At 41.0% G+C, this 19169-nt stretch overlaps 1 protein-coding gene and 1 long non-coding RNA gene across 5 annotated transcripts in view; one reads left to right on the top strand and one right to left on the bottom strand.

The window, feature by feature from the left end:
* LOC136829416 (uncharacterized) overlaps positions 1-19169 on the top strand; it is a 69296-nt gene that overhangs the window by 44044 nt on the left and 6083 nt on the right. The window contains exon 2 of the long non-coding RNA XR_010850375.1: positions 1164-1314. This is a non-coding gene — a long non-coding RNA (uncharacterized lncRNA). The remainder of the gene's footprint in view (positions 1-1163; positions 1315-19169) is intronic.
* The window catches only part of LOC136829404 (interference hedgehog-like), a 291106-nt gene continuing 278186 nt past the window's right edge, over positions 6250-19169 (bottom strand). For 3 of the 4 annotated variants that reach the window (XM_067087926.1, XM_067087944.1, XM_067087934.1), the window contains one exon: positions 6250-9322. In XM_067087926.1, the coding sequence (XP_066944027.1) occupies positions 9104-9322 (219 nt within the window). In that variant the 3' untranslated portion in view covers positions 6250-9103. The remainder of the gene's footprint in view (positions 9323-19169) is intronic. The other variant, XR_010850374.1, reaches the window with a different exon arrangement.

The raw sequence follows: 19169 nt of genomic DNA, 5'->3' as shown, positions 1-19169 counted from the left end.
ATGCAGTTTTGCTTACCACATATTTTCATGGTTATTGGAATGAATGTTCTTAATACTTACATCAAGTACTGTTTACATAAACTGACAGAATTATTAGTTATAATCACAACTGTATCTAAAACTATCTTTCATGGGAATAAAGAGAAATTATCATGTGATGCCAACAGTGCCTAGCATATTTACAACCTTTTTTTAAATGCATACTGTACTTATCTACAAAGTTCAGGAAGTATTTTAAAAACATGTAATCTGTGTGTTGGCATACAAAATGTTATTCAATCAAGATGATATTATTTGACCTCAAATCTAATAAAGTTTTTGTTGATGGAAATTATTTTGAATTATTACATTTTACAAAGAATAGGAGATACATCAGTTATTTGAGGGGATTTCAGGTATTAGAATATCATGCAATGAGGGCCTAATCTAATTAGAACAAATGTTATTTACAATAGAATATAATACAGTGCATAATACAATTTTTTATTATAACTATTTTTAAATATTTTTCATGACTAGCTGCTTGTACAGTTTTTTTCTCATAGATGAGAGAAGAAGGGACATTTGTGGTATACAGTATAATTTGGAGGCAACTTCGTGTCCATCAGTCCTAATAAATTTGTGTGACTCCGTGTTATAGTTAAAAGACTTTATAAAACAGGTTTTGACGTCGGAAAAACTTAGTTTTGATAGCTGCTGTTTATCCTCAAAGGAGTTACACTCTCATGGTCCCCTCAGGACTCCATAAGGCAGACCAACCAGTTACAAAGAATTCTCTATAGTTGGTCTTGTCCAGAATTATGCTTTTTGGCACAGTTATAGAATATAAAGGACTCAGGACAGGAGGGCTTTATCTCCTGCCCTACTAAAAATTGCTGTATAATATGACAAGACTCTTTGTTTATAACTTCTAGGACTGTTGCTGCAGTTCAGAATTTCATGAAGTGAGAAGATTGTTCATCAACGTTATACAAGTTGCGTCATGCATGCAGTCAGTGAACTTAAGTTTGTTAGATTAGGACATAGTAGGCTTAAAAGTTGTTAACAATGAATAAACTTTTCATATAGATTATGTTTGTTTTTGAATGTTACAAAAACTATCATATGTAACATTTGTTTTAGAATGTTAAAAAAACTTTTATATGTAATATTTTTCTTTACAGACTAATACTGTATACAGTAATTCCATATTCACAAGGATATACTGAACACTTCAAAAATCTCAACCATCCTTCTTAGACTGTAGACAAGAAAGGCTAAGTCCAAATTCATTTTGTTAAAAGGATTGCTCAATTTAAAGTCTCATGTACTAAGGTAAGATAAACATTTTTGTTGATGTTGGATAATATTTATCAATTGCCATATCTGTTAATTTTCATGTACATACTCATGCACATTATGTAGATGTACTATAGTATTACTCTATTATTTTTCAATATTTTAACCACAGTATACAATTGATTTACAATGCAATGTGGCAGTGAAGTATAGACCATCTGCATTCGCATGCTTAAAACAGCTGTGATAGAAGTTTAAACATTCATGGTAAATTTTTAGTGCAAAGAGACATATGTAAATAGTCAACATTTTGAAATAATTATCCAGAGTTTAATTGTTAATAGTCTTACATTTAACACAAATGGGGCACATTGTTAAGAATAGGAGTAGCCCTGGATTGTAAAGGTCAGTAATCTTTTATAGCCCATGAAGTTGCCAATTTTGATTCATTACCTGCAATATTTTTCAGTTGGGTCTAAGGTCAGTGGAAGCTTAATTTCTAAAATCTTACAAGTACATTAAATTTTTATGTCTGAGATTCGTGTACATTACTTATATAATTTGTATTTTCAAAAGTATTTCCACCCATATACTGATGGATTTCATCCCTCAGTCAGTTTTGCAGATTTGTTTAATGGTCACCTTATGCATAGCTGCTGTTTAACCCTTTGAGATTTTGGACAAGGTCTCAAGTTGTCAGTGGCAAAGCACAGTCTGACACATTACAGACATAGGAATGATTTCCTTTCTTGCTAACCGTAAATTTACTTTTCATAACATAAAAGCTGGTTTAGGTGTCATTTTGAAGCTGAATACATGTACTTTGAAGTATTGTACTATGTTCAAAAATGGAAAACACTTAAAAGATAGGTAACATGAGTCAAAAGTTTTAATAGTGTGAGCATGTATAAATCAAACAGTTTTTGTCCTAAATCTAGTGTAATAAATTTCACATTGTGGAATTAGATTTGTCTCTCACAAAAACACCTTTTATAATCCTTGGGATAACAGTTGCATATCTTTCAAAGGAAGGTTTTGACTTTAATAGATTTTGTGCTTATTTGCTTATTTCCATGAAGTAATTTTAAAAATTTTACATTGTGTTTTTTTTTCAATTATAATTTGTCTAAATGCTTAGAGGTAAGAGGTGAAGAGAATGCCCTGTTTTTCATTATGTAAATTCTCAGACTTGTTAATAAATAAATCATGGAATTTAGGCCTTGTGAAAATACGGTGAGCCAGCATTTCCAAGAATTGTGGTAGTCTGGAAAGGTCAGCAACCATCTGATTGCTTGGTTCAGTGAGTGTATCTTTTCCTCTGTTGCCAAATAGAACAATTTTGGAATTATCAGCCTACATACACCTCTCTTGATTTATATACTGTAATCTTTCTTTGTCAGAAAGCTGGTACTGTATATTATTTCCTTTATGGTTAGGCCATACTTTATCCTTACCACTTACTTCTAATAAGTAACGCTGTTGAGCCGTTCTCATTTCTCCTCTGTTATGCTTTGTTTTCATTCTGATGTGCTCTAATATGTACATAATGCTACTGAGGGAAACACTCAAGATACTCAAATGGTTGATAGCCTTTGGTTTACCACATTTGTTCACTGCAGTGGGGTAAGATTATTCATAGAGCTGGCTTATTTTTCTGAATACAAACAATAAATAGGAATTTTCTCCTCTCCAGCTGATGATAGTATTGATTAGTATCCTATCTGGATTATTTCCTTTGTAGCTAAATCTGAGTTTAGTTTTATCTTTTATATTGCTTGACTGATAGTAAATTTTACACATCTTTGTCAATCCTGTATACAATATTAACATTTAACTGGGGTATATTGCTAAAAATCAGATATACATAAGTTTTCTGTTGGGATGGAATATTTCATATAAAGCTTAACTGGCACACCATACTTGTAGCTTTCCGGAGAGGGTATCCTTTATAATTGACACTTGGTATAGGTATCACTTTTTTTTTCCAAGAACTGGAAAAAGGAGGTAACAGCCTGGCTACATATTTCTCTCGTAAGACTGGAAATGTTATCTCATGAATTGCGTTGTTCATTAAAATCTGCTATTTCTTTGCTACTTATAAAATATTGACAATCTACACATTGCAGTGCAAAGATATGCTATGTTTAGAAAAGTGTTCTGATAAAATAAGTCAGTTTACAAGTATGGTTGTCACAATAAACTGTGAAAGTCCCTTTCTATCTTTCACTAGTTCTGGGGAGCTTATTACTGTATACTCATTTATCCACTGTCATCTTTCTGTGTAGAAAAGCAGAAGCTTTTTTCTTTTTTTTTATCCCTATTATTTTAATGCTTTCTAGATATTGAGGAACACTGTCCAGACCAGGTTTACCTTGCATACCCAGAACAGGTTTACCTTGCATATTTTTATGCAGGGCACCGACATGTTGAAAATTTTGGGTATGTGTTGTATTTGTTAGTTCAGCATGTCCAAGCACAAAGCAGTATATAAAAGTTCTGCTACAGTTGTCATGTAGGATTCAGATTCGGTTACATACAAAAATGTATTTTTAAATATACTGTACCTATGAATCCTATTGAAGAAATTGTGCACAATGATCAAAAATAGGTTTGAATATTAAGAATAGATTCTTGAAGCTTGATGAGAAAATAATGAGATAATGTTTCTGACCCTTATCAAGGGTTGAAACACCCAAAAATGCAAATATTCAAAAGTAAATGAAGTAACCACAGGCTTTTCTTATGAACAACCCACACTTTTCCTCATATACTCTTGCTTGCCACATGCTTCACCTATAAGAGGAGATGCAAAATTTCAGGCAGTTTTGCCAAAATTTTTAATAAAATATAAAAAGGAGAGTTTCTTTTGTTTATTTTTAGGGCTTATTCATACATGCCCTGTAAGCTAATGATAGGCAGCTGAAGATTATCTCATGATTATAAAGTCTCAACCATTTAATGATTATCATAATTTTCTGTAGTATCCAGCATTGAAGGACAGGTCTCATTATTACCCATTTTCTAATGAAACTGAGTCATTCAATCTAATTTGGGCCCATGTGGTTAAGCTGGAACTAGATTCACATAAAGAACATGTAGAATGATCAGTTGGTTAAATATATATGTAGATTTGTAAGATAATTTGCATTTTTCTTAGAGGTACAAACCTGTTTATTCTATGGATAACTTTTACAGCAGCTGCTCTTAGCTGTTGAAGCTTGTAAACAAGGTTTTAAAATTTAGTGGTAGCCAGTGATGGCTTAAGGGCAGTTAGAGGAGTGGTTAGAAGACATTGGGTTTGTATACAGTAACTAGGAAAAATGTAAATTATGTTAAAAATTTGCCTTTTAATCCATTTAGTATATGGCAACTTATCCCATACACAGGAGGAATTGTCTCTAGATTGTGATTAGCATTGACTCCTCTCTAGATTGATTTGTGATCAGCATAGACTCTTACCCAGAAATGTCAGCTTCCCTGTTACTTTGGTTGGCAGGGGCAGGGATGATTTATGTAATCTTTTGTGCAGTGCAACATACGTGATGCCAAGGATGACATGGCCTGTGCCCAGGTGTAGCTTGCTGTGATCTCACTCTTGGAAAAAAGGATGACTTGGGAACCATTTAAGAAGGAAGGACCAGTTTGAAGCTAGCATAACATTGCAAAATCCAAGATTTATTTTCTTTTGTCTCTCCCTCCCCTTAATGAAAGGGGGTTACATTTACCAGATAATTAAGAGATAGGAAGTTTTTTTTTTTTTTTTTGTAGCTCCCCTGCATCTTGCCTGGTCAGTGAGAGTAGGGTATGTGGCTGCTGGGAGGAAGGTAAAAGAGAGAAAATTTACCAGTCAGTCATCATGCAGCCGCTATTTGCTACCTAAAATCTAACTGTTTTGTACAAATGGAGTTGAGTCATTAAACAGAATTTTGTCTTAATTTCTTAATTGTTGTCTACAAATCCCTTGAAGGAGGGGATAGGAAGGATTTGCAACTCTCGTTGGGAATTGATATGTTCTGAGCGTTGAACTTGAGAATGAAAGAAAATGAATAGGAACTCCATTCCTCTGAGTGGCACACCAAGAAAGAGAGAGTGTGCAATTTCCTACTCTCTAGGCCTGTGCTAATGCTAACAAGAAGGCATCTCTTGTGCAGCCATCCAAGAAAATCTAGATAATCTTCAGCCGTGAAGCACAAGTGCAAAAGTGGTTGACGAAGCAGAGTGGGCCACAGGGGGAGTTTTCTCAGTGCTTTGACAAAAGTGGGCAACAGATCCAGACACCACTTGGCTTGTGGCTTGCAAAGAGCCACCAACATCATTCTGAGACTGGGAGTGACTCATACTCATCAGACAAGCAGAATGCTGGAAAATGGTGTAAACATTTAGGTAGTCCCAAGGGTGTTGGATGGCATCTTCCATAGCAGTCCAAGGGTCCAGAACTAGAGAACAGAACACTGGGACTTTCCTGCTTAGCCATGTGGCAAATAGGTTCATCACTGGAGGCCTGCAAAATTCAAACAATATATCCATTTGTGGGTATAGTGACCACTCCATCCCAGTGACCTGCCCTTGGCGACTGAGCTAATTTACCAGCACATTTTGACAGCCTGGATTTGTCTGGTGAACACCCCAATGGTGTGGCAAGCCACTCCTTGGCACCTGACTTACCAACACACAAAGGGGTAAGGAAATTGAACCCTCTTGTTTGTTAACACTACTATCATCAATCATATTGTCACTCATCAGTACTGCACTACCAAGTGTCCTTTCCAGATGAAGCATAATAGATGAGCAAACAATCGTATAATAACTTGGTTTCTAAAACCTCGGTTTCCCAATTCATGAATCAAAATTCTTTACTGATATAATATTGAAAGTGATTTACCACTACAATGAACAAACGTTTCTATTCTAACTTATAAATTATATTTTCTGGCCTTCATAGTACAGTAATGTTTATGCTATTCACCATTATTTTTTTTTATTTCAATCTAACTTATTTCTTTATTGGTTTTTCAAGCTCCTACATTCTATACTCAAGAAATCTATTTTAAAAACACCTGCTGCCTGGATGTTTAGGAAGGAAAAGTTGAAATAGGCTATGAGCTTATAACATTGCTTTGTCTTTTGGGGGAATTACTACATAAATATAGTTCTCACCTCAAAAGAAATTCACTAGATCTTCAGATATTCAAACATAGATATAGTATAAAGCAAACTCTAAGGTAATCAGCAGAGGGAAAAGTAGAACCCATTTTTTATATACGTACATTATTATATTTACATTTAAAGTAAGGAATTTTGATTTATGAATTGGGAAATCTAGTTTTATCAAACCCAAATTATTCTGTAATTGTCTGCTTTTTAATTTATTAACTTTTTTAACCAACTGATCAGTCCACATATACTTTGTTTGAATGTGGTACCAGCTTGACCACAAGTGCCCAATTTTGACTGAATTACTCAGAATTATCAGAAAATGAGCACTAAAAAAAAGATGAATATTACAATTTGACCCATAGAAAGGTTCAGTAAGTCCTGCTCAGCCATGCACAATTGTTAATTTTTAGAAGTTTCAGTTTTGTAAAATTATTAAAGCACATGATAATACAAATTAGTATACATATGTATGTACAGTTTTCCTAAATTATGTATATATTGCTCTGCGGTGAACCAAGTCCTTCACACCTGCTGGTGATGTCATATTTTGAGTGGCAACTTAATTAGAGCCAGTTTGTAACTTGTATATGATTCTGAAGCTCTGTACCAATATATGGGTAAGATATAGAAAATTAAAATCTCTCAAATACAAAAGCACAAACGTAACAATGCATATCATAGGTTATCAAATTTGTCAGTAGCCTTTCATATCTGCCAGCCTAATATGGTTGAGCCCTTCATTGTAATACACCATTACTTGTGCTATTGATTGTAATGGTGCTCACTTACTTTTACTTCTCTTTTTGACTGTTCATGCACAGGATAACTGAAATGCGATAATGTAAGCAACAGAGATTTAGTACTTAATGAAGATAACCATCAGGTGTTCACTTGAATGGAAGTACTGTGCTGGATAACAATGAAACTGGCCAAACTGTATGTTTATGACACTTGTAAAAAAGTAACATGTTTTTGGTGCTCTGATTAAGTACTATTACCATGAGTTATCATTAATGCCATCCCTTGTCATGAGAGTATTTATCAGTTTGCATGAATTGGTATTTTACATAACCACCTAATAAATCTGGACACAATCCTCCTTATAGATCTGGACATGTATGCTCAGTGAGTATAGGTAATAATGTTGAATTTTAGCATTTATAAATAAATACCTGATCTTTTCATTTGGCCCAGTTCCTTACAACAGATCTTAGTTTTAAAAATTCCTTCCTTTCTTGATAATTTATACAAAATGACTGGCAGGATTATTAACTTCTTTGAATATTTCATAATGCAAAATTATGAATTTAATTTTCAAGTGAATCTTATCATAAATTACTATACAAAAATTCAAACTCCACTAAACCAATCTCCATCAAAGGCAAGCAGATCATTCTTTTGATTTGTCCAAATATATTAGTATATATTGTTGGTCCTTACTTCCATGTTTAGTGCTTTTTCTAATACAGTATAATTTATAACTCATCACAAAGTTGTACTTGAACATAATATATGTACTGTACAGTAATAACTACATTTATTCTGTGATAAAAAAAAGTATTAAAAAATCAGTTACTTTAATATCTTTCGGGTATTTGGTTGATTTCTCGCTTTCCATAAATGCTCCCATTTCCTTATTGAAAATCTAGATAGTACACAAATATTAATAAAATTAGAACTATTGCACATGAATGTATGTAGTCCCCATTTTTGCCATAATTCACCACTAGAATGAATATTGAATATAAACAGTATGACTATATATATTTTTACCACTCCCTGAGTTATGATAACTACATAATATATGAATTTCCTACATTTCCATAAGTTAATTGGACTTAGCTGCCACACACACAAAAAAAGGCTTGCTTAATATTATCCTCAACTAACATGGTTTGGCTTTTAAATCCATATTTTTACGAATTGCATGCGGACTAGTTTCTGACTAATTAACCCCCTTGGTTAGTGGGTTTAATTCCTAAAAACTGGTAGATTTTAATAATTAGAAGCAGAGTATTTTAGTTGTTTTTTTTACATATCAGTAAATTCTTACTTGCTTGTTTTCATAATTTTGCCATCATTGGCTGCATAAATTGAGATAGAATTTTGCAATGTTTAATTTACAAAACATTTTAAAACAATTGAATAACATACCATGAGTGATATATAGAATATTAAAATCTCTCAGATACAAGCACAAACAGAACAAATCATTATAGAGTATATGGAACAAATATCTAAAGATATTATCAATAAACTTAGCATAACACTTAAAAATACTATCACATGACCAATCAGGTTAATATCAAAAGGAAGACATTTCACCAGATATTTCTGCTCTATCATTGCTCTGAATTTCAAAAGACCAATGAAAATTAGTCTGCACTTTGTAGTTAGTACCCTTTTACAATAAAATTTTAGTAATTATAACCTCTGCTTGAAAAACCCTTCAGATAAACCCATAAAGCTAAAACATCTGAGACTAGTTACTTCATTTTGATCTTTAAAAGGTTTTTTACAGAATATATGTACATGACTATAAGACTTCTACAATGTTTCTTTCTCTTCTCAAACTCACAAAGAACATGAAATACTGTACATAGAAAATAAACTTTTATCTTACAGCACATATAAATCACTCAACACAACACTTAACAAAGCACATAAATTATCTTGCCACTGTGTCTGTTTCACTGCAAGACAAAACAGCACTTTCAAAAGTGTCACTTGAATTTCTGAGAGCTGTTTGACTTCTGACTTCAGAGTTACTTCTCTGCTCAGATTCTGAAGGAAGTGACGAAGCCTGGTGTGCTGGTGTTGAATAACAGCTTTCCATTCTTTGAATGTTGTGATTATTATTTTCTATGAAAGAGCTCTCCATAGCTACCTGAAAAGATAAATGTTTATAGTTATCAAAATTGGTGCACGTGGTTTCAGTATAAAGGAACAAACAATATTATGACCTGAGATACAGTCTTGTGCATTACCAGTTACATAAACAAGGAAGTCAGTGTGTGATTAGCACCAGTAAACATGCTCTACACTCGCATGTGACAGTAATTCACTACCGTTTGATTGATTGACTGTGTCTATTAAAACTGGCATCACAACATCTAAGTTACTGACTCTGTAATAAATTTAAACAGAAAACTAAAAATAAATAAGTTGAAAAAGAATTTCATATAAAAATATCTAAAAATGTATGTATATAATCATATTATCAATACTTACATATACTTTCTATGTATATAATTTAAATTTTGTTGAGACCCACTTCCCACATAAAGATATATAACTGCCCTATACAATACTACAATCTTCTCCAAGGATTGTAGCTAGATTAAAATGACCTTCAGCTGTCACGCCCCCAGGACAGTAACCTATGTCTCAAATTCCCAAGGCTAGGACATTCAACCAGCAAGTGTCTTACAGTCAAGGACACAATACAGTCATCACAAAATGCAGGATTTTCATGGGACATCAAGAACCCATGAGTGAGTCATTTATGTCCAATCCTCATCTTCATTAACATCGTTTCATGTCTCCTTGGCATATAGGGATATAGCCAAGGAGAAACTGATGCCGTGATACTGTGCATTTTTTGATCCGTTAAGGAATTTTCCCATTGGGACTGCCAACTCCCTTTAATTTTCTGACCTATTAGAGGATATAAATCCCGATACAGCAGTAGGCATCTTCTGGGTTCTGGGGAGATGACTTTGCAAGTTGGTCAGCTTTCTCGTTCCAAACCACCCCAATATGGGAAAGCACCCAACAAAACTTTACTTCTTTCCATCTTCTTTTCACAAAAAACTGTATTGCACAATATCATGTTGTTTATAGATTTAATATGCTGATTACCATGATATTCATTAAAGTGCTTTGAAACTTAAAAAAAAAAATATTACTGTATTGATATATCATCATGTAATTCCTCCTGCAAGTGACAAGAAGTCATATAAAAGTTGCTAAGAAAATTTAAGTAAAGGATCTAAGTTCAAGCAGAGAAAGCAGCATGTAAAACCCAACTGAAAGAGTACCAGTGTAATGGGTTTTTCAAATGCAATGACACAGAGAGCTCCAGATGAATCCTAATGTAGAAGTACCACTTGCAAAAAGCAGTTTCTATTTACATGAAATGTGCCAAACACACAAAAATGATAGATAGTGAGTGCAGAAATAGAATTACCAACACCAAAGACTGCTCTGATCTTCTGGAACTGGTTTAAGGTCCTTTCTTCCAAAACTTTACTTTTGCACCATGGTAGAACATACTTCTCAGAATTTATTTCTAAACATTTCTCATATATATTTATTGGCACTGTAAATGGTATCTTATAAATTACTGTTATCCCATAGTAAGGGAAAAAAGAAATTGGAAGACAAATATCCCACAACTGGGAAAAATATGGTACCTTCCAAATTTACGAAAAGTTTTTGTGTAAAATGCCAATAAAAGAAATTTTGTTGCATATAGTACAAACTATTATTGTATTCTTCACTGTTACTGAATCTTAGTTATCAGTTTAGAAACTAGCAAAATGATTGCTTAAAAGTGAGAATTCTGACACCCTGTTGAACCTTTTGGTAACTTACACTTTATCTTATCTACAGAACCCAGGAAATATCTTATCTACAGAACCCATGAAATTTCCAATCATAAGGATATGAAGCTGAGCACTGAAAGTAAAATGTTATTGGTTTATCTATAAAACATAATTATTTTAAAGATTTTCAGTTTATACAAGACAAACCTATTCCATTTCACTGATGTTAAATTATCATTTGAGAGGAGTTTGAATTGATCTTTATACCTGTACTGTACTGCCCATCCTACTGGAGTAATTGCTAAACATATGGTAGTTTGCTTTAGACTGACTGGATAATGATTTTGGATCCCTATCATGAGCAGCGGTGGATAGTGATGTTACAATCATTTGGAATGTAAGTTGAGCAGTAAAGTTTTTTGCAACATATGACATATATCTGCAAACCTAAAAAAACTGCCTTTGTCTTTTTGATGCTAAGGCAGTTGCAGATTAGTGTGCTGGCATCCAAAACCTGCAGTAGTAAAATGAGAAGTATGTATAATCTTACTGAGCAGCATGAATGCATATTACTGTGGGATCTATATAACATGTATCAAAATACCTAAACATTACAATCTGTGAGAATACTGTACATAGTTAAGGCTGTAACTTCATAAACTGAAACTTCAGTGAGAAAGCCCTGTCCTGGTAGAGAGACTATTTTTTTCTTTGAAATTTGTAGGTCTAAATAGGTTTAGTTTCTTCTGTTTCAAATACACCAGAGTACTGTACGCATCAGTATGGTAAACAACTTCTTTCATTTTGGATAAATGTAGTCAGACCAAGAATGGTAAATGAAGTGTTGAACAACTCCCTTTTTCCTGAGAACTAGAAATTTCAGTTCCTGTGCTGTGAGGGTTACTTACTCTATTGGGGAATGTCCTTTTCAGTGCTCTAAAAACCTTTCTGGACTCTAGTTCTGACTAGGGCTTCTATAGGGGTGACCTACTGTATACTGCCAGACACACAGCTGACTGAATTATATTTGATTTACACCATGTTCTTGAAAAGGCAATTGAGTATATGCCCCTATAAATTCTGGGTAGCACAAAAATAAGCAAGTTTTCCAGATACTTGCACAATCAGAAACCTGTGGATTGGATTGGACTGCTATTCATACCAGTTTAAAACATTGTAAATAAGTCTTCCAACATGAGGTTTCAATATTTATTGATGCTAGAAATAAGGTATGCATCTAGAAATAGACATGCTTGACATTATGGAATGTCAAACTTTTTCATTTGGCATTTGGAACAAATGCAGGGTTGGTCATAGGTGGGATTATGATAAGAGGCTTCAGATTTGTGTATTTAGCAAAAATGGAAATAATAATAAAAAATCTATGTCCTTCCACTGAGTTTTTGTGTGAAGTATCAGTCTCCCGTTATATTGAGAGGAATGTGACTCAAGATAGCTTCCCCTCGACATATGCAGGTGTTCATTCTCCAAGGAAGGTTTTGGTTCCGGAAAGGGCCTATGCTCCAGTCTTAACCAAGAATATTTTGATTCTTCTGAGTTCGTCGACAGATCAGGTAGGGACTCCGAGGGACAGGAGGTGGAAGACTTAGGGAACCAGGAGTTTTTTACTACTTATGGAGAGGTGGTTGGGTTAATCCGTGAATATAAGTCTTGTGCAAGAGGACGTGACAGGTTCCTTAGATTTTCCCATGAGAACAGAAGCTCTCCTTGGACTGAGGAAAGATTCGAAGGCTTCTGTTGGTCTGTCTTGTTCTAAGCATGCGGATTATATCCTTAGTCATGTAAATTCTCTCGTCTCTGGACGGGACAATTCCTTGTGTTCCAGCAGAATGTTCAAGCTTCTTCCCGCTCCTCTCCCTCAGCATAGGCGTTTCTACACTACCCCTAATGTTGCACTTCTATCTTGACAGCTACATGCAAATGTGGTTTGATTGGCTCCCAGAGTTTCCTTAGACCAGATTTGGGCAGAAACTCCGCCTCCTCTGCCTTCCAAACAGTTTCTTGGTTAGACTTGTGGTCGACGGTGGTGGCCAAGATTTCGTCTACTGCTCTTGGTGATTCTGAAGATAAGATTCATACCTTAGGCTTTTGCAATTGGGCGGTAAAGCCATTTCGTATTTGGCTCATTTGACCGTGACTATTTGGATGAATATTTTGCTCAAGAGAAGGGACGCCGCACTTGCCAAGGTATCTAGATTCATTACTGTAGTTCGGATTGTGTGTTAGCCCTGAGAAATGGTGACATCCTCAACACTTCTCGTTTCCCTAAAGATTAGTTGGACTTGGCCATATATAGGAGGTGAGCTGACAATAATGATCGGCTGGTTCATCAAGCAGTCTTTAAGTCTTCTAATCCTGCTCATCCTGGTACCTCGAAACCCAGATCCACGGCTCCACCCAAGAAGACTGCAGTTGCCTCTTCATCCAGCAGGTCTGGGAAGGCTCCTGCTGCAGCAACCAGCAAGAGCTCCCAGCAGCGTCCCTTTCAATTCCATTCCCCTAGCCAGCAAGAGGCTCTAGAGGTAAGGCGAGAGATTTTGTAAAGTCACCTACAGAGCCGTCTGCAAAGTCTCCACTGAACGTGTCATTCGCTAAGTCTCCGCTGAGCAAGTTTTCTGTGGTGACATCCCATTTTCTTCGCGTATACAATTAGTCACGCCTAACGTGCCAGGTCACACGAATTCAATCATTTAAACTATGTATATATTTGTTCACCTGTTGTCAATTGTGTATCTTGTATTTCTTCATTCACAGGCATCAAGATTATATCCATAATTGAGTTCTGTCTGTTTTTATATTGTAAAGTGTACTCGCTCGCTGTATTTTATTGTTAATTATTATCGACCTCAGGTCACTCATGATCTCATTGTCTTTCGCAGCACGGCGCCAGTCTGCCGCTATATAAACTGCCTGGATCTTGAATAAAGTAGCAGTTCTCTTTTACCTGCTGGTTTTTTTTGCACCTCTTACAGTGGTGACCCCCGGAGTAGTCCTGGAGCCATTAGCGGACCCATATGGCGACTCAGTCTAGGCTCCAGGAACTTATTCACGCCCTTAGCTGACTAATGACGGCGCTGTAACCAGCGTTTGGGCCTGCTGACTCTCGTCAGCAAAATCACCAGTCATTAACGAACTCACACAGCGCGCTTCCGAGTGCGTTTTGACGCAAGTACCCCACTCCAGTTAAGAGGGCAAAGGAGCGAGCATGGACGCGCACATCCCCTCCCTCGTGCAATTAACCGCTAACCTCATGGATTCGGATGTCTACCTTTCTCCCATCTCACCCGCGCCTGCTCCCGCGCCGAGGCTCTCACGCTCCTCCACACCCATGCCCGCGCCCCACACACTCCCCAGCCCGGCAGCACAGTCACAGCCGCCCTGTCCATAAAGGTGCTGCTGTTCATGCAGGGGAACCCAACGTCGTGGCTGTATAGGGTCGAGAGCCAGTTCAGGATAGCGGACCTTGCTGGCGAGGTGCTGCAGGCTGACACAGTCCTTAACGCCCTGCTGGAGGAAATCTATAGGAAACTCGTCCTGTGGGTGTCCGCCGCATGCCCCCTCGCATACCACCTCCTGAAGAAGGCCCTTCTCAAGACGTGCTCCCTACCAATCGCCGAGTGGGCCGCCCGCGCCATCGACCTTGCCGTCAACCTGCGGCAGGATCTAAGTGCGATGGAATCATGGGGCATGATCGAAGACCTGCTCACACTCCTAGACTTCGACGGCAGCAGAAAGCAGCGGGAAGTAAGCCTGTCGTGGGAGATATTCCTTCATCAGCTCCTCCCGGAGGTCCGCACCCAGATTCCTGAACCCTACACCATGCCCCTCGACGTCCTCATCCACACGGCACAGCACTTGGCAGACTGCGTGAAGGCAACGAAACGGTTAACAGCGCCTACACTACCAGTGAACTCCATCCAGCAGGAAAAAGGCGCAGAGCAGGAGGTCAGTGTTGTCACCAGGAGGCGCCCACCGCCCCACAGCAAGTGGAGTTCCCCGGGCCTGTGCCACTACCACAGGTGGTTTGGCAAAGATGCCCGGAACTGCCTGCCGCCCTGTTTATTCGCCCGTTCAAAAACGGGGAGGTGGCGGCCAGCAGGACAGACCGCCATGACAGCCGAAAAACCCAGGGGGCCCAGAATCATTAGGCTTCTACATCCGCGACACCGTCTCCGGCAGGATGATGCTGGTCGACACGGGGGCCGTTAGATCGATCTTCACGGCATCCAAGGAGGACCTCAAGCGTGAACTGGATCCGGCTGCCTCCCTGACAGCCGCCAACGGATCCCCCATCCTCTCCTACAGCACCAAGCCCCTGTTGATCTCCATCCTTGGCTGGAATTATTCCTGGGACTTCGTCGTTGCAGACGTAGGGACCCCGCTCCTGGGTGCCGACTTCCTTGATTACTTCGGGCTGGCAGTCAACGTTGGGTGGAAGCGCCTCCTCGACACTGACTCCTGCCGGTCCCTCCCGTTGGCAACGGGACCCAAGGCGCCCACCATCTGCTCCGCCGCCCCCCACCAGTATGCACAGCTGCTGACGGAGTTCCTGGACGTGTTCAGGCCCAAGCTCCGCCAAATCCCCGGGGCCCCAGCCAAACATGGCATATACCATCATATAAAAACTAAGGGTGTCCTACACATGCGAAGTTCTGGAGGCTTCCCCCACGGTGCCTTCAGGAGGCCAAAAATGCATTTGCTGAAATGGAGCAAATGGGAATCTGCAAGAAGGCCTCCAGTCTGTGGGCCTCCCCCCTCCACATGGTGCAGAAACCGGATGGCTCCTGGAGACCCTGTGGCGACTACAGGCGTCTTAACATCGCAATGGAACCCGACCACTACCCCCTGCCGAACATGCAGGACCTCACGGCCTCCTTTCACGGGGCCAAAATATTCACTAAATTAGATCTTTTAAAATCCTATTTTCAGGTACCAGTCGCACCAGAGGATATACCAAAGACTGCCATCATCACGCCTTTCGGGTCCTACGTGTTTGCCTTCTCCACCTTTGGCCTGAGGAATGCCGGGGTGACTTTCCAGCAGCTCATGGACAGCATCCTGGGGGACCTGAAGTTCTGTGTCTGCTACGTAGATGATATCCTCATATTTTCCAGGTCCCACAGTGAGCACCAGAAACACATCTGGGCAGTCCTGCAACGCCTGCAGGAGAACGGCCTCGTCGTGCGTTTCGACAAGTGCACCTTCGGCGTCCAGAAGGCTGACTTCCTGGGCCACGAGATATCCCCGCCAGGTGTCCGCCCACTCACATCCAAGGTCGCAGCCGTCACCAGGTTCCCCACCCCCACCTCCATCAAGGCCGTCCAGGAGTTCCTCGGGATGGTGAACTACTACAGGCAGTTCATCCCCGGGATCGTGCACACCACGGCCCCCCTGACGGAAGTTCTGAAAGGCCAACCAAAGTCCTTGTTGTGGGTACCCAGCCAGCAGCAGGCCTTCTCCCTGACAAAGGCCGCCCTCGCCGAGGCAACCACCTTGGCACTCCAGGATCCCAGCGCCCCCCTCCAACTGACAACGGACCCAGCAACGTCGCCTGTGGTGCTGTACTGGAGCAGGTCATTGGTGGCATTCCCCAGCCCATCGCCTTCTTCAGCAAGAAGTTCAACCCCGCAGAGGCCCGCTACAGCACCTTCGACAGGGAACTCTGCGCAGTGTACCGAGCAGTCTGGCACTTCAACTTCCTCCTGGAGGGGATACCCTTCACAATCTTCACGGACCACCAGCCGTTAGCTCACGCCTTCACTAAGCAGGGGAACACATGGTCTTACAGGCAGCAGTGACACCTCTCAGCCATCGCCGAATTCACCTGCTTCGTTAGGTACCTCCCCGGCAAGAAAAACCCTGTGGCAGACGCCCTCTCCAGAGTCGAGCTGAATGCGGTGCAGCTCGGGGTAAATTACAAAGACCTTGCCAGGGAACAGATCGCAGACCCAGAAACCCCAGCCTACCGCACTGCCGTCACGTCCCTGAAGTGGAGGGACGTGCCCCTCACCCCCGGGGGCCCAAGTCTCCTCTGCAACATCAGTACCGGCCAGCCCCGCCCCTTGGTTCCAGCCTCCTGCCGCCACCAGGTATTCGACATCATTCACGGCCTCTCACATCCCTCTGGCAGGACAACGGCCAAGCTGCTGTCAGGGAAGTTCGTCTGGCACGGAGTGCAGAAAGACGCCAGGACCTGGGCGAAACAGTGCCTGCAGTGCCAAACCAGCAAGGTGGGACGTCACACACAGTCCGGGGTAGGCGAGTTCCCACAGCCAGAGCGGCGCTTCGGCCAGATTCACATCAATGTCGTAGGGGCCCTTCCCCCATCAGACGGGTCCAGATATCTCCTGACGGTGGTAGATCGCTCAACGAGGTGGCCTGAAGCCACACCAATGCAAGAAGCCACCGCCAGCGCTTGTGCCGAGGCCCTGCTCTCCAGTTGGGTCAGCCGCTTCGGCGTCCCGGACCACATCACAACCGACAGGGGCCCCGCTTTCCTGTCCGAGTTACGGTCCGCCCTGGTTCGGCTGCTAGGGACAACGCATCACACCACCACGGCTTACAACCCAGCGGCCAATGGCTTGGTCGAGCAGTTTCACAGGTCCCTGAAGGCGTCTCTCATGGCCCGCTGCACCGCCGAGGACTGGAAGCATCAGCTGCCGTGGGTCCTCCTCGACTTGAGGACCGCCCCCAGGGCCGACAGCGCCCCGTCTGCAGCTGAGAAAACCTACGGCGAGTCCCTCGTGGTCCCGGGCGAGTTTGTGACAGAAGATCGCCACAACCCATCGGTGCAGAGGCTCCGCGACGTGGTCGGCAAGTTCGCCCCCTGCAAGCGGACATATACCGACAAGTCGGCCACTTTCACACCGCCGGGGCTGGCATCCACCACTCATGTCTTCGTCAGGGATGACGCCGTCCGCCCGCCACTGACCAAACCCTACAGGGGTCCCTTCCGCGTGCTGGAGCGGAACAACAAGGCATTCCTGCTTGCACTTCCCGGGAGGAATGATTGGGTATCAATAGACCGGGTCAAGCCTGCCCTCCTGGAGGAGGACACAGACGTCACCGCAGCGCAACCCCCGCCTGGTCATCCTTCGCCGCAACCAGGCCCCAGCAAGCAGCGGGCGCGCGGCCGCCCCCGAAAAAGCCCGCCCTCACGCACAGAGTGCTCCCCCATTGTCCTCACGCAGCCGTGGCACCCTTCAGCGCCCCAGCAGATACGCAGACTGATCAGACGCATCCCACGTCTTGGGGGGGGGGGTATTTGTAAAGTCACCTACAAAGCCGTCTGCGAAGTCTCCACTGAACTCGTAATTCGCCAAGTCTCCGCTGAGCAAGTTTTCTGTGGTGACATCCCATTTTCTTCGCGTATACAATTGGTCATGCCTAACGTGCCAGGTCACACAAATTCAATCATTTAAACTATGTATATATTTGTTCACCTGTTGTCAATTGTGTATCTTGTTTTTCTTCGTTCACAGGCATCAAGATTATATCCATATTTGAGTTCTGTCTGTTTTTATATAAGTGTACTCGCTCGCTGTATTTTATTGTTAATTATTATCGACCTCAGGTCACTCACAATCTCACTGTCTTTCGTGGCACGGCACCAGTCTGCTGCTATATAAACTGCCTGGATCTTGAATAAAGTAGCAGTTCTCTTTTACCTACTTGTTTTTTTGCACCTCTTACAATTTCAAGCGACAGAGTAGGTGCCCCTTCTCACAAGTCATCACCAGTGGGGGAGTGCCTGGCGAGCCATTGGGCTATGTGGCGGGTCTTTGGGGCGGAAGAATGGGTAATATATGTCCTTCGGGTAGGATACCTACTACCCTTCAACTTTTCTCCTCCTCTTTCTGTTCGGCCTCTTCACTTGACGTATGCTCTTGGCTCGTTGAAACATCAAGCTCTCCAAGGCAAAGATGATGGAAGAAGGAGCAGTGGAAATTATAGAGTATTCTTCTCCAGGTTATTACAGTCGGATCTTTCTCATTCCCAAGGCAACAGGCAACTGGCGGCCAGTGATAGACCTGTCAACCCTGAACCTCTACACCAAGAAGACCCGACTCAGAATGGAGACTCCTCGAACAGTGTTAGCAGCCATCAGGGAGAACGACTTTCTGCTTTCAATAGACCTGAAGGATGCGTACTTCCAGATTCTGGTTC

The sequence above is a fragment of the Macrobrachium rosenbergii genome, chromosome 4 (genome assembly GCF_040412425.1).
Source record: "Macrobrachium rosenbergii isolate ZJJX-2024 chromosome 4, ASM4041242v1, whole genome shotgun sequence".
Classification (NCBI taxonomy): Eukaryota; Metazoa; Arthropoda; class Malacostraca; order Decapoda; family Palaemonidae; genus Macrobrachium; species Macrobrachium rosenbergii.
Note: the sequence above shows the minus strand (reverse complement) of the source record. Positions and strands in the feature narration are given on the sequence as shown.